The sequence below is a fragment of the Pinus tabuliformis genome, chromosome 8, assembly GCF_031772625.1.
Source record: "Pinus tabuliformis cultivar Carrire ecotype Pingquan chromosome 8, CPIR1, whole genome shotgun sequence".
NCBI classification, from domain to species: Eukaryota; Viridiplantae; Streptophyta; class Pinopsida; order Pinales; family Pinaceae; genus Pinus; species Pinus tabuliformis.
The window spans coordinates 1,854,919,435-1,854,934,668 of NC_142294.1; the positions used below are offsets into that span (position 1 = coordinate 1,854,919,435).

At 43.8% G+C, this 15,234-nt stretch overlaps 1 protein-coding gene across 1 annotated transcript in view; it reads right to left on the bottom strand.

Moving 5' to 3' along the window:
- LOC149243677 (uncharacterized) overlaps nucleotides 1-15,234 on the bottom strand; it is a 241,402-nt gene that overhangs the window by 163,713 nt on the left and 62,455 nt on the right. Inside the window, exon 2 of the mRNA XM_089374599.1 lies at nucleotides 13,894-14,146. Coding sequence (XP_089230725.1) covers nucleotides 13,894-14,146 — 253 coding nt within the window. The remainder of the gene's footprint in view (nucleotides 1-13,893; nucleotides 14,147-15,234) is intronic.

The following is a 15,234-nucleotide window of genomic DNA, read 5'->3' on the forward strand; positions in this document are numbered from 1 at the left end:
GACACATGAGGTAGCTTCACTGAACTCAATTGAAGGCATGCTACTTCAACTGATCCTCCAAGGTGACTCCATCACCATGCAGCACCTATCATTGTGTTGCACCATCATACCATGTCTAGCATCACTAAGTTGCACCATGTTGCACCATCACTATGTCTCATTGTGCTGCATCTTTCATACTGATGCACTATGCATCATACCATGTTGTACCCCTTTACATCATCATGTTGCATACCTTCACATCATGTTGCTCTGTGCAGCGTGCTACACTATGCATATTGTTGTCATATACAGTGTTGTCTACTTACAGCATTCATCATAAGACACCAAGGTGGCTAGCTATGGTGCTATGGCCTGCAGCCTAGCACATAGCAATGCCAATGTCTTCGAACAGCGTATAAGATTACAGTGACTGATTAGGGCATTACGTTTGCTGCAACAACCCTAACAAAGGCGATTAGGCTTGCGGCCTATCACAGTTCAGCTGTCATCTACAGCTCACACCAAAACCGGTTCTCCTTACCTCGATTGCAATCCAAACAAACTTGATTAGGCTCCTGAAGATACTCGGCCTCCTAGCTGAAGCAATAGCCCTACACACAGCTCCTAAAATGCTCCACGCAACCTCTTTTCCCATGCAGTAGTAACCTCTCTTCTGCGGCTCAAAGAAGTGCCCTAGATGCCTTTACTCCAACATCTCGATGCTCTTGAAATGCCTTCAAGATAGGCCTGTGAGGAGCCTCCTCAACTCAGCCTAACCTCTAGCTCTTTGATCCTTGAGACAGCCCTATTCTTGGGCCTGTTTGCACCCTTAAACAACCCTTAAACTAATCCACACTCCCACAACAACTCGGCCTCTAATCTAGGCTCTCCACACTGTCCTGAAGTGACCTTACCACGATGTCTTCAATTCCTCTTCTTCTTGCGGCTAGGGTATTTTGTCTTCATTTCCATCACTGTGTTTAGGGCATCATCTCCATGACTGCGTTTAGCTAGGGCATCCTCATCATAGCTGCATTTTAGGCCTTCTTCTGCATAGTTGCGTTTTAGTCCTTCTTCACCATGACAGCGTTAAGGGTTAGGGTATCTCCTTTAGCGTAGAGCTTCTTTACATTAGGGCAGCGTAGATTCTTGGTGATGTCTCCTTCCACCAAAACCCAGACGAGTGGAGAGGAGAGATCTCAAGAGTGTGTCTAAATGGCTATCAAGCCACCTTTTATACTAAAACGTTGAGCACAAGTGGGGGTTATTTGGTTGTTGGACGACCTTGACGAATTGTCCCATAACACAAATAAATTCATATCTCCATAAATACTTATCGGAATCAGATGATCTTTAGATCAATCCTACACCTCTCAATGAGAGGAATCCAAGAAAAATATCAACTGCCATAAATAAGATGACCCACATGGAGTTTGGCCCTAGTTGCCAATTTTAACAACTATGTTTGGAGTCTAGTTCTACATCATGGCACCCGTTGGACTTCATTTGGTCTCCTCAAAGGCCCAACAACTCACTATATTGATCATTTTTCCCTCTTAAGAGGCTTATTCTTATGTTATTGATCTATTTTGGTGGGCTTGTTACCAAAAAGTATTGTTATTATGCACATTATTTTATTCTAGGGGCATTATTAGTCCAAATTAGGCTATTTGAATCCCTTAGAGGATTGTATAAATAGAAGAGAGGCATTCTCTCTCATTCATCATCACTTGGATTAGGTTATTTGCTCTTGTGAGATTTTCGCTATCCCTTTTGTAGGACGATTTTGGATGTTATGGATGAATTTTTATGTTTGGATATCTCTCTCTTCTCTTGGAGCTTTATTATTGGCATAATTTGATGATTGGATATACTCTTTTGTACATGGGACTGCTATTTTCATGCTTATTCTTGTTATTTACTTTGTCACATGAATGTTGTTGAGATTTTTGCTATTCAAGTCCAAAATTCACTGTTTTTCTATACGAATTAGTGGAAATTGTGATCTTTTATTGTGTTGCATCATGTCATGGGCCATGTATGAGTGGGTGAATGTTCCTAGAGATAATTTGTAATAAATACATCTCGATAAGTCATCAATTATTGCAAATCGAAGTATAAAGTCCTTGAAGCGGCTATTGTCATGCCCTAATGCCATGTGAAGTTGTTTTAAGGCTTCCTTGATTGGGTGAACTCTTTCCAAACCATAAATTCTCCTTGAATCCATCTCTCCCAAAGGACAAGGCACTAATCCTCCATAGGTGATCACTTTCAAAGCTTATTTTTCTCACCTTCCCCTCTTTTTCTAGGCCTAGACTCCATAGGTTACCTAGGGCATCACTTTTCTCACGATTTAGCCATCAAAAGAATTCGATCTCTTGCCCACAACTGCGTTGGTGTGTCCTCTAGAGGCCCTCCAAATTTCACGAAATTCCGACAGTGGGATCTCTAGATATTGCAAGCCCTAGCCCAAGGATTGTCTCTTGCCCTAGGTTTCCCTTGGCTAGTGACCTCATTTGGATCATTGCACTTTATTTCAAGAAGATTTGTTCATTGATCCTCTTCTCTTCCACAATTAGGTCAAGCCCCTCCTTGGTTGATCAACTCCATACCCTTGACCTAGTTTTGGGTCCACTTGGCCTCGTGTGGTCCTACAACATATTAATGCCAATCTCACAAAGATCACATAAAATCCAAGTCTCCATAAAGATCTCTAGGTCTAGAAACCTGTAATATCTCGTTTCAGAGATATTCCCCACCACTGTAATATCTTGTTTCAAAGATATTCCCCAAACCCCAGTAAACTGCAACCAAATATGTACAAATGATATAATAATCGAGAAGCTCAAAGTGATGGAAATAACAATGGTGCAACATACAATAATATAAACATGAAATATAAGCAGATACTCAAGAAATGCAGAGAGAAATGCTAAGCCATTTTATTATATTGAGTAATAGAATGAGTACAGGAGGTGATCAGAAAGATGGCACCTCGACTTGCACAAGGCAAGTGAAGAAATACACTCAGAATAGCAAAGGAATAGCCTCTCTCTGAACTGCGTCCAAGCTACTGGAAAACTGTCGTGCTGCTGCTGTTGCTGGAAATCAAATGAGGATTTGGGGTTGTTCCCCTCAGAAAATGCTGAAACTCTGGAATCGGACTCTACTCAAGAAACCCAGAAAGCTTTTCTGAAATGGCCGACCCCCGAAAATTGCCCCCTTGAGGACCCACGCAATCCCTCAAGGCTCTACGCTGCCACTGAATAAAACCCACCAAAACTCTGCCTGAAACTCAGCCAAAATCCTCCAATATGCAAGGGCTGATCCCTTGCTCAATCTCCCAGCTCAAATCCTCCACAAACCCCCAATCCGGAACTACCTCCAGAAGAACTGCGTCCCTCTCTCTCAAGACTGCGCAGTCCTCCAATGCTCAGCTCCTCCTCAATGCCAAAGATCAATACTACTGCAAAAAGACTGCTGAAACTACCTTGCCCAAGTAGGCACTCGAAGTCCCCTGGGGCTAAGGGTGAGATCTCCGAACGGAGACACTCAATGCACTAAACAGTGCTGCAGACAGGCTAAACAGCCAACGTGCTCCAAGTCGAAGTGACTAGCTCAAATGCTCATAATCGAATGACAAAATGAGGAGGCTCCTCTCTCCTTTATAGCGTTGGCCTCTCTCATCCCCAAGGCTCACCTCCTCCAACGTAGCTCCTTCTCTTGCCACATGTTCCTCTCCATCTGCGCAGTCCCTCCAAGTGTCTGCGTGGGCCCCTCCTCTACGTGGTTCTTTGGCCCCCCTTGGTTCCCCTTTAAGTTACAACGTTGTGCTACTAGGGAGAGACTTTATTCTAAAAGTGAGTTATGTCTCCCCTTTCCTCACCTTTTTATTTATAAATAACTATAGAAGGCAAAATTGAGCAAAATCGAATATTCCAATTAGCCATGGCTAATTAGGAATATTACAGTCTCCCCCAGCAAAATGTTGCTTGTCCTCAAGCAACTGAAGTGATGGATGCTGCAAAATTTTCTCACTCTCCCAAGTGGCATCCTCATCCGGAAAATTCTTCCACCTCACCAAGAATTCCCAGATTGTCCTACTCCATAGCTACCTCTCCCTGGTATCAATAATAGCCTCTGGATGCAACACCAAATGCCCCTCATCATCCGTGGGTGGTAGCTCATCTGTCACTGTCACATGCTGCCCCAATGCCTTCTTCAAGCATGATACATGAAAGACATTATGAATCTTGCTTCCTTGGGGCAGCTCCAACTCATATGCAACCTGTCCAATCCTGCATAGCACCCTGTATGGCCCATAAAAGTGGGGCTTGAGCTTCTCAGCCCCCTTCTGCTTCAGTGACGACTGTCGGTATGGCTGTAATCGTAGGTAGACCAAGTCCCCTACCTCAAACTGTCTCTCCACCCAACCCCTGTCAGCATATAGCGTTTGCTAGTTCTGCGCTATAGCCATATTATCCTTGAGAGCTCGGAGAATATCCTGACTCTCTTGGATCCAAATCTTGGCTCTCGAAGCCTTGCTAGCACCAAACATCACGTCAACAAAAGATAAAGGATGATATCCATATAAAACATAGAATGGGGACATACCAATGGACATGTGATGTGTAGTGTTGTAGCAGTACTCCCCCAAATGCAGCCACTTCAGCCATGCTCGTTGTTGCCCACTGACATAGTTACGCAAGTAGCCCTCCAGCCACTTGTTAACTATCTCTGTCTGCCCGTCTGTCTGTGGGTGATAACTGGTACTCGGTGTCAACTTCGTCCCCACCAACCGGAAAAGCTCCTGCCAAAATCTGCCCATGAAACGGCTATCCCTGTCACTGGTGATGGTCTTGGGAAGACCATGTAACCTAAAGATCTCTCTGAAGAACAGCTCGCCCACCTGTGTTGCTGTGTAATGTGCGGATATGGCGAAAAAGTGTGAGTACTTTGTCAGTCGATCAACGACGACAAAGATGCAATCCTTGTTCTATACCATGGGCAACCCTGTGATGAAGTCCATAGAAATACACTCCCATTTCCCCTCTGGAATGGGAAGAGGCTGCAATAATCCTGCGGGATGGTTCATCTCCCCCTTGTTCCTCTGGCAAACATCGCACTCCCGGACATGCTGGAGTACGTCCTCCTTGAGACCCTTCTATGAGAACCTCTCTCTAATGGCCCTGTAGGTTTTGGTAAACCCCTGATGGCCGGCCAATGGTGAATCATGTGATGCCTGAAGTATCTTCTTCTTGAGCTAAGACCCCTCAGTCAAGAAGATTCGGTCCCTGTAGTAGATGATCTCATCGACCACCCTGTACCTGTCATCCGCCACCTGCCCATCTAGAACCTCACATGCAAATCTATCCTTGGAGTACTCAACTAAGAGTCGAGCCCTCCAGTCTGCGTCCAAGCTCATAAGAGACAACATGGCTGGTCTACGTAAAATGGCATCTGCTACCACGTTGTTCTTACCCTTGACATACTCAATGTCAAAGTCATATGCTTGGATCTTACTAATCCACTTCTATTATCTCTCCTGTAGCTGCTTCTGCTCCAAAAAGAACCTGAGGCTGTTGTGATCAGTCCTCACCCTGAACCTGTTACCCACTAGATACTGTCGGAACTTGGCCAATGCATGCATGTGGCCAGCATCTCCTTGTCGTATATAGAATACAACCTCTCATGCGGAAGGAGCTTTCGGCTCTCAAAGGCTACAGGGTGACCTCCCTGCATCAATACTGCGCCGATCCCCTCTCCCGACGCATCACACTCCAAGACAAATGGCTGCGAAAAATCCAACAATGCAAGCACTGGGTAGCTGCTCATAACCTCCTTGAGCCTATCAAAGGCTCGCTGCGTTGTATCTGACCAACTGAATGCCCCCTTCCTCGTCAAATCCATCAGGGGTGTAGCAAGCTGTGAGAAACTCTTGACGAACTTCTGGTAGTAGGTGCAAATGCCAATGAATCCTCGAAATTCTGTCACGTTCCTCGGCTCCGACCAATCTCTGATGGCCCTGATCTTCTCCTCGTGGACCCTCACTCAGTTCACCCTTATGATGTGTCCCAAGTATAACATCTTTGTCAACCCGAACTCACACTTGGAGAGCTTGGCATAGAACTGCTGCTCCTCCAAGATGCGCAATACTGTCTCAATATGTTAGAGATGCTCCTCCCAAGTCCTGATGTAAATGAGGATATCATCAAAGAACACCAACACAAACTTCCTTAAATGACTGTGGAAGATGTGATTCATGCAAGATTGGAATGTAGCGGGGGCGTTGGTTAGCCCAAAGGGCATCACAAAAAACTCAAAGTGCCCATAGTGACACATGAAGGCAGTCTTAGGGATGTCCTGTTCCCTCACATGAATCTGATGGTACCCAGATCTCAAATCAATCTTTGAGAAGAACCATGCTCCCCTCAACTCATCCATCAACTCATCGATCCTGGGTATGGGGTACCTATTCTTCAGTGCTTTCTTGTTCAGGGCCCTGTAGTCAATGCACATCCTCAATGTACCGTCCTTCTTCTTCACCAACACCACGGAAGAAGCAAAAGGACTCGTGCTCGGTTGAATGTGCCCAAGAGCCAGCAACTCTTGAATGGCCTGCTCAATCTCATCCCGATAGGCCTTGGGATGCCTATAAGGAGTAGTAATCACTGCCTGTATGCCCTGCTCAAGCTCGATGGTGTTCTCAAACCCCCGGTCCGGTGGCTGTCCCAGCGGAATCTCCCCAAATACTGTGGCATACCGGTCAAGGATGGACTATATCTCTGGGTGCACTGTTTGTCCTGTGGTCCCTGCCTCTGATGCACGCAACTCCACTGCCCACTCTGTCTCCCTTCCGAAAGACTGCCTCCATCTGATGAGTCGAAACAGTCTGAGGGGGGTATGTGTGCTGTCCCTGTATCTTCTCATGCCTCCCTGTCTTCTCATCATCCCACTCCATCTCTAGGGCCTTCCAATCTGTCGTGACCTTCCCTAGAGTGATAAGCCACTGAACACCCAGTACTATGTTGGTGTCCGAAATATTGACCACGAAGAAGTGGTCAGTCAGTGTGTAGGTGCCCATCTTCACTGATAACTCTGGAACATAACAAGTACACAACCTAGGACTAGAACTGAAAATCCATCAAAGCTCTCTGTCAATATACCTCTCCGCTCAACCATTTGTGAATCAATGAAAGTTGTGGGTGGTCCCACTGTCAACCAAAACTGATACTCACTGGCCACATACTGTCCCCCATACGCGCAGCGTCAAATACTCGGGAACTCCTCGCAATGCTGCAAGGGCCCCTCCGGTAGGTGCAAAAGTTGCACCTCCTGCTGCTAGTGGTGGAGGTGGCAAAGGACCCTGCACGGCATGACTACCTCCTGCCTCCACATCATCCTCCTCATCTTCTTCCCTGCTGCTCTCGGAGAAGACCTCAATAAAGTGTCCCTTGCCAGCAGCACACTTGTGTCCTGGTGCCCACAACTCCTGATAGGTAAAACACAACCACTTCTTCTTCAACTCCCTCCTGGAGTCATCATCAATCTGTGCTCGTCCTGGATTCCCCTTTGGAGGTGGAATCCTCACATCCTTCCCCTTAGGCTGGAAAGCCTGTCTCTGGGGATAAGGTGTCAGAGTCCAGGGTAAGGCATCCTGTAAGTCCCGCGTCCTGCTAATAGCATCCTAGAGTGTGGCTGGTCTAGTGGATCTGACTAGACCCCGAAGTGGCTCTGCTAACCCCTCCACAAACATGTAGATCCTCCGTGCCATGGATAGATCTGGCACCATCATTGAAACTCTCAAGAAGTCTGTGATGTAGGTCTCAGGGCTGCTGGTCTGTTTGAGCCTCGTCAACTCAACAAAATGTTGTTCCGAATCCCTCCGGTCAAACCTCTCCATCAATCTCTGGTGAACTCAACATACGTCGTCACTGTGGAATGTCCGAGTCTAACCATCCCATGGAACCACCAATCCTGGGCCTCACCATCCAAATGTAATGTCGCCACCTTGATGGCCTCTGCCTCCGACATCTGGTTAAGCTAGAAATAGATGTCCAGCTTCTCCACCCAAGACCTTGCCGAACTATTTGATGAACCATCAAACGTAGGCAAGTGAAATCTACTAGCTATGCGGTGGGTGTCTCCATCGTGATAATGCCGGTGTCCTCTATGATGATCGCGGGGTCTACTATCCCGTTGGAGCCAAACAAAGTCTCTAAATGAAAGAGAGTCCCTGAACTCCTGCCCATAGGCCTGCTACTCTGCAAAATAGTCGCCCATGTGACCGGGCTCTGCCTCCTACTAGGCTCCAGCCCCCGTGTCTGCTCCTAGGAAAGTGGGCATGGTAGAGCGTGTAGGGGCATGTGAGGCCATCTGTTGAGTAGTGTCACGCTAAGTGGCACCCTGCTCTGGAAAATGGTGGGATGTCCCCGATCCCTCACCAACCTGGAAAACCCGTGGGTTCTCACGCTGTCTAGCCTCCACTGCCGTGAATCTCTTCCCCATCACCTCGATCTGCCTCGACAGGTCCTGCACTGATTTGAGGAGCATGTCCGCAAATCTCTTCCCATCCTCATCTGCCATCGGATCCTCCTGCTCTGCGTCCACCACAGGCTCCCTCTGTTCTACATCCACCACAGGCTCCTCCTGTTCTGTGTCCACCACAAAAACACAGTCTCCCTCCCTGTAGGTGTTCTCCAACCTACGTCCAGTGTCTCTATATCTCCTACCTCTGTAACAGATGTAGGGCTTTTCCCCCCGTGTCATAGATTGCTAGCTCCACAAGCTGAGCCAGATCTATGCTCTGATACCACTGTAATATCCTATTTCAGAGATATTCCCCACCACTGTAATATCCTGTTTCAGAGATATTCCCCAAACCCCAGTAAACCCCAACCAAATACATACAAATGATATAATAACTGGGAAGCTCAAAGTGATGGAAATAACAATGGTGCAACATATAATAATATAAACATGAAATATAAGCAGATACTCAAGAAATGCAGAGAGAAATGCTAAGCCATTTTATTATACTGAGTAATAGAATGAGTACAGGAGGTGATCAGAAAGATGGCACCTCGACTTGCACAAGACAAGTGAAGAAATACACTCCGAATAGCAAAGAAATGGCCTCTCTCTGAACTGCGTCCAAGCTGCTAGAGAACTGTCGTGCTATTGCTGTTGCTGGAAATCAAAAGAGGATTTGGGGTTGTTCCCCTCCTCAGAAAATGTTGAAACTCTGGAATCAGACTCTACTCAAGAAACCCAGAAAACCCAAGAAGGCTTTTCTGAAATGGCCGACCCACGAAAATCGCCCCCTTGAGGACCCACGCAATCCCTCAAGGCTTTGTGCTTCCACTAAATAAAACCCACCAAAACTCTGCCTGAAACTCAGCCAAAATCCTCCAATATGCAAGGGCTAATCCCTTGCTCAATCTCCTAGCTCAAATCCTCCACAAACCCCCAATCCGGAACTACCTCCAGAAGAACTGCGTCCCTCTCTCTCAAGACTGCGCAGTGCTCCAATACTCGGCTCCTCCTCGATGCCAAAGATCAATACCACTGCAAAAATATTGTTGAAACTACCTTGCCCAAGTAGGCACTCGAAGTCCCCTGGGGCTAAGGGTGAGATCTCCGAACGGAGACACTCAGTGCACTAAACAGTGTTGCAGACAAGCTAAACAGCCAGTGTGCTCCAAGTCAAAGTGACTAGCTCAAATGCTCATAATCGAATGACAAAAAGAGGAGGCTCCTCTCTCCTTTATAGCATTGGCCTCTCTCATCCCCAAGGCTCACCTCCAACGTAGCTCCTTCTCTTGCCACGTGTTCCTCTCCATTTGCGCAATCCCTCCAAGTGTTTGCGTGGGCCCATCCTCTACGTGGTTCTTTGGCCCCCCTTGGTTCCCCTTTAAGTTACAACGTTGTGCTACTAAGGAGAGACTTTATTCTAAAAGTGAGTTATGTCTCCCCTTTCCTCACCTTTTTATTTATAAATAACTATAGAAGGCAAAATTGAGCAAAATCAAATATTCCAATTAGCCATGGCTAATTAGGAATATTACAGAACCATCTTGACAAAGCATAATCTCAAAGCCTAGCCCTAAGGATTTTCTTGGCCCTTCCCAGAAAGCCCATCACCTTGCTTCCAAAACAAGCAAGCCATACAATTGAGTCTCTCTTGTGAATAGGCCTTGGGAATCACCTTTCATCATTTCATTGACATATCCATTATCGTGATTCCTCTCATACCGGGTCTCCTCCCATCGGTGAAAGTCCATAAAGAGCAGGAAGCCTTAGCTAAGGTGATAGTGAGCTATTGCTCCATTGTTGCCCTCGACCCAGTAGTTGCTCCATAAGAACCCCTCTTAGGACCCCTGCTAGTTTGAGCGGTAACAGTAACCTTCAAATGGACCTATCCTTTGCCATCATCCCCATGCTAGATAACACCTTTGTCATGCAGCATGCTTGAGTGGGAGTTAAAGCAAAGATATCATGTTGACAACCTAAGCGAACCAAACAATGAGATAATTTGTAGGTCATACAAGCTAGGAAGTTATGTTGTTTTGACGAATTTTCTAGCATCTATGATAGAGTGGATAAAGGGTGAAGAAGTAGGGCATTCTACAAAATACTTTGACACATCAAGTCTTTCATCAGCATCAAAGGCATTGAACCATAAGGCAGGGGAGGAAGATGGGTTGAAAAGGGTTGCGGAATCACATCAGCGTACATAGAATAAAACAAAAAGATAGAAAATAAAGAATAAAAATTTTGGACCTAGATCGCCAATATTGAAAAAAGTTTATCATCAACAGATTGGCACTCATAAAAGAAGAAGGAAAAGACAGAACAAACCTGATTGTCACAAGCAAGTCAACATTGGGACAAGTCAACGCTAAAATGATCAGGATTGGATAAAGGACATCAAAAAAGGAACCTATGGATCTACCTATGAGTAGGCAAGTTCTCAAGATGGACTTCACTGAAAATATCTGATGCCCAAGGGTCATTTTGTAATGTATTTCTAACCCGGCTTGCACTTCATTTCTTGCTTTTGGTTTCAAAATTTTACTTACGTATTTCTTTTTGGTATATTTCTTCCTTGTTCAGTGGATTTTTAGATTATTCTGATATATCTAGTGCAAGTACTACTAATGTGCTTTGTGGCAGTCTTGATTGTAGATTCTGGATCCTCCTATACTTTCTTGAAGATCAAGCACACCTCCGCAGGTGGAGCCAAATGTTATCTGTTAGATTACACCATGAAAAATCTGAAGACCCCGGGCCCAATGTACAGGGCACTCGTCAAATTTTTTCGGAAGTCCAAAAGTCAACAAGCAACTATTGACCCTTTCTCTCTCCTCTATCTACCTTTCTCTCTCTCAAATTTCGCAACCCTGCGAGGAATTGTATTAAATATCGCTAGTATGATGAATTGTTGTAACAAGCTTAGGCGACTTGGGACTCAATTATCAAGTGAGTACACTCTAGATTGTTTTTTTCACTTGGCTAATTAATCTCGCTTTTCAACGATGAATAACTAGTTGATTTTTTTCACTCACACACCTCCAAAGTTGGAGTATGGCCTATTGATTAGGCCTTGGGTCCGTCCTAACGCTTAGATTCAATGTATATTACCATAGTAGGACATATCTAAAGCGTCACGGAATTTGATTAGGTTTTTATAGGATTTTTTAAATTATTAAAATTCTTGCAGGACAAGATTTTTAATTGATTTCCATGTTAAATTGTAAATAAGTAAGCCTAGATGGAGTTGACAATTGAGTGACAGTCTCAACTCGAAACTTGCCCCCAAGGCCACACCAAGTGGAGTTAAAGACTTTCTCCACAATAATCCCAGGTGTGGATTTAGAAGGCAACAGGTTATAAGCCAACTCACTAGCTTTTGATTAAAAGTGCAAAATAAGCCCACACGTGTGAGTCGCTAACCTTCTAAGGCTAGCATCATGCATGACATAGGCTCCAAGTGGCATCTCAAAGTTTTATGAGGTGTCCAATGTGGTGTAGTAGCATGTAAAAATCATGATTTCAAGGTTAGCCCCAAATTCACCTCAATGGCTCTTTGTGGTCCCAAGATCCAACTGGGGCACCACAAAGTGGTCTCCATGGATCTCCAACTGCTCATAATGTCTATCTATGCTCTATTGTTGAGGGTTTTCTAGGTGCTACTAGCCCTCCCAAGTCTTTAAAGGTGAGACCATTCTCAACTAGGCGTTGAATCAACTGCCATCCTTCATAAGGTGCTAAGGCGGGCATGGGGGCATGCTAGGTCCAGGTGTGTCATCCTGGATAATCATCAAATCTAGTGCAAAGAGGCACAACATCCTGGGTGCAAGGAGTGCTCTGGTACATGTGTGATATGTTGTTGCTAGGAGGCCTAAGGTTCTCAAAGCTTCAGCTGATAGTGCTAATATACTCCTCTAATGGCTTGGGTGCCTATGGGTAAGGCCCCCAAGACATGGGCTACTGAACCACCTCACAATCACAACATAGATTCTAGTGAAAGCAACAATTCATTAGGGACAAAAATCATTATTGCATCATGTTGTCGCCTAAGATGTAGACCTAGGTGCGAGAAAAGATTCTAATCCCACAAGGTACATTTTTTATGGCGCAACCCTCAAAGTAGGGGTTGCCAACTATTCTCTACTCATTCTGTTTAAGCTCTCTCCTAGGTAAGCTAAGGGGGGTAGTCCCTACAAATGGTTAGAAAGGGAAAACTTGTTGCAACAAGAAGTCTAGGAGATCTAAGGGCAAGGCAAGTATTTTTCTAGGTAACCTGATTAAAGATTATTTAACAAGTTTGATTATTAAAATAGCAATGTAAATGTTCAAGAGATAATCTCAATAAGAAAAATAAGATAATGACTAGATTAACAATCATAAACCAGTACCTTATAACAATGCTCAAAAGAGATTCAACACTCGCAAAATATAATAATATTTCAAGTCATAAGAAGCTGTAGGCTTGCACACATGTCAGCTCACATGGCCTTCTTTCTCTACTACTTGTGTGGGCTTTGCTATTGCCGAAATTCTCTGTCGAATTACTTGCTGCTGGGTTTTCTCCTCTCACTGTTGCAAATCCCCATGCTGTTGTTCTCTAGACCCTGCACAATTGGATGAAAGATGTTCTTCACCCAATCATTGAGATCCTCATTATCTCATTGTGTCTTGTGCTCAATATTGTTGTCCCTTTCTCCTTCACTTAACCTTGTTTTATAAGCTTGAGTTGTTGACCGAATCCACAAACCTAATCTTGAATATGATTGACAGTAAAGATTAGATCTCACATCACTTCAAATAAATGGTTGAAATTCATCTAATACACTGATGCAAATAATCTTTGCATTTCATTATATTAAACTCATTTTTTTCTAAAAGCGCTTTAATTGTTCATCTAATTAAGGTAAATTTGCTAAGGTTGAAGACTTTGGACGACTTCCACACATCTAGACACTTAGACCTATGCAGAGGTACTCATCTGATGCTACAATCATCAACACTTGAAATATAACTCAAGAATCCTTATCTATGTGCCAATTTGTCTCTGTTCAATGAACCATTAAAATGAGAGATGGTGATTTTGGTATCCATCTTAAAAGTCAACAAGGTTCTTCAATGTCTCAACTCTCGGGTTAACAATTTTGTTTCAAATTTTCAGTAGTGCAACTCATAACTTTTGGGTCAGTCCAGTGATGGATGGAGACTGGCTATAATGTATTATTACCATTATGTTGTAACTCATAGTTAATGAGTATCTCAAGTGAATGTAGACAGGTTTATCATTACAATATACACTCAAGAATGCTGTACCAAAATCATTCTTGGAAATTCATCTCCACAACCTCAATAAAAAATGACAACAAATACAATACTTCATACCTTGCATGTAAGCATTCACTGAAAAGAAGACAGCTGTAATAGCAGGACCATATACAGCCTGCCCAAGCACCATTTTCTTTGCAGTGCTGATGAGATCCCTCTTTGGAATTGTCTTTGACACGAAGTTAAACCATAAATGCAACGTCGGGCCAGAAAGGATGAGTCCATATCCAGTCATTCGCAGGGTCCTTAATTTATCAAATTCTAGTTTGTCTGAAACCACTGAAACATCTGATGTAGCAAAAGTAATGACCTGATAAAACCCCATGGAAACAAAAGGTTTGAGCAAGGAGAATAACAACGAAAACAACCCATCAGAAAACTTCATATATGTTTAGTAACACTATAAATTCATAACAAGTAGACAGTAGAACTAATGGCATGTAAAGACATCAAACCACCATACCAGATGCACCATTTGAAAAAGAATCATAGTGATTTTAGACATAAGAGGAAAGGGTTGATCAAAGCTTCATATAAATTTACCACATATGTTACCAACTTGCATTTTTTAATCAATTTTGTTAAGATAATTTATAATTGAAAATGCAAAACAAGGGAAGGATGAAGAAGGCAACATCTCTGTATCGTATTTAACAATTTCCCAAGTTAAATGTTTTTTTCAATCCTTTTTAATGCAGCTGGAAAGAACAATCTAGAGTAGAATGTATTTTAGGCATATTGATATATCAATACTCTCCATAAGTCAGCAACTAGACGAGGTAAAGGCATCTTGTGATCATTGAGACTTCCCTTTGAGAAGTTTGTTCAACTGAAATAGAGCAGGATTTCCATGTATTGGATCAGCCACAGTATCGTCTAACTGGCATTGCCCTTATGATTCTCATATTTTTAGCTTTCACAGTCAAATATTCCGCTACATGGTTTATCGCAATTTCCGAACATGGGCTTGAACATCAGAGCGGCTACTACAGGCACCACATCTTGCCACTATGATCTTATAAGTTCTGTTTCAAGGTGGGTATATATGTATATACTATATTATGATCTGTCAACCACTTTGAATAATTATGAATGCACCAATGCATGTCTGACTTTCTGGAAGACTATGTCACTACCAACCACTGGCTACAGACTATGCAATGTAAGAGCTGACTATTCTCAGTTCGCATAATCTGATCAAACTCGCTAGGGTGTTGCTCTTCCTTGGCATCCATAGTGTTTGTTGCTTTCTAGAGCTCCTTCCATGACAGAACATTATTTCTTTTCAGCATACTATCTACTTCACTATCTAGGTTTTACCCTTTTGGGTTCCCCCCCTTTTTCATGTTCTTACCTAGCTCTTTATTTCTTTCTATCTTTAACCTGTTCAGAAGTGCA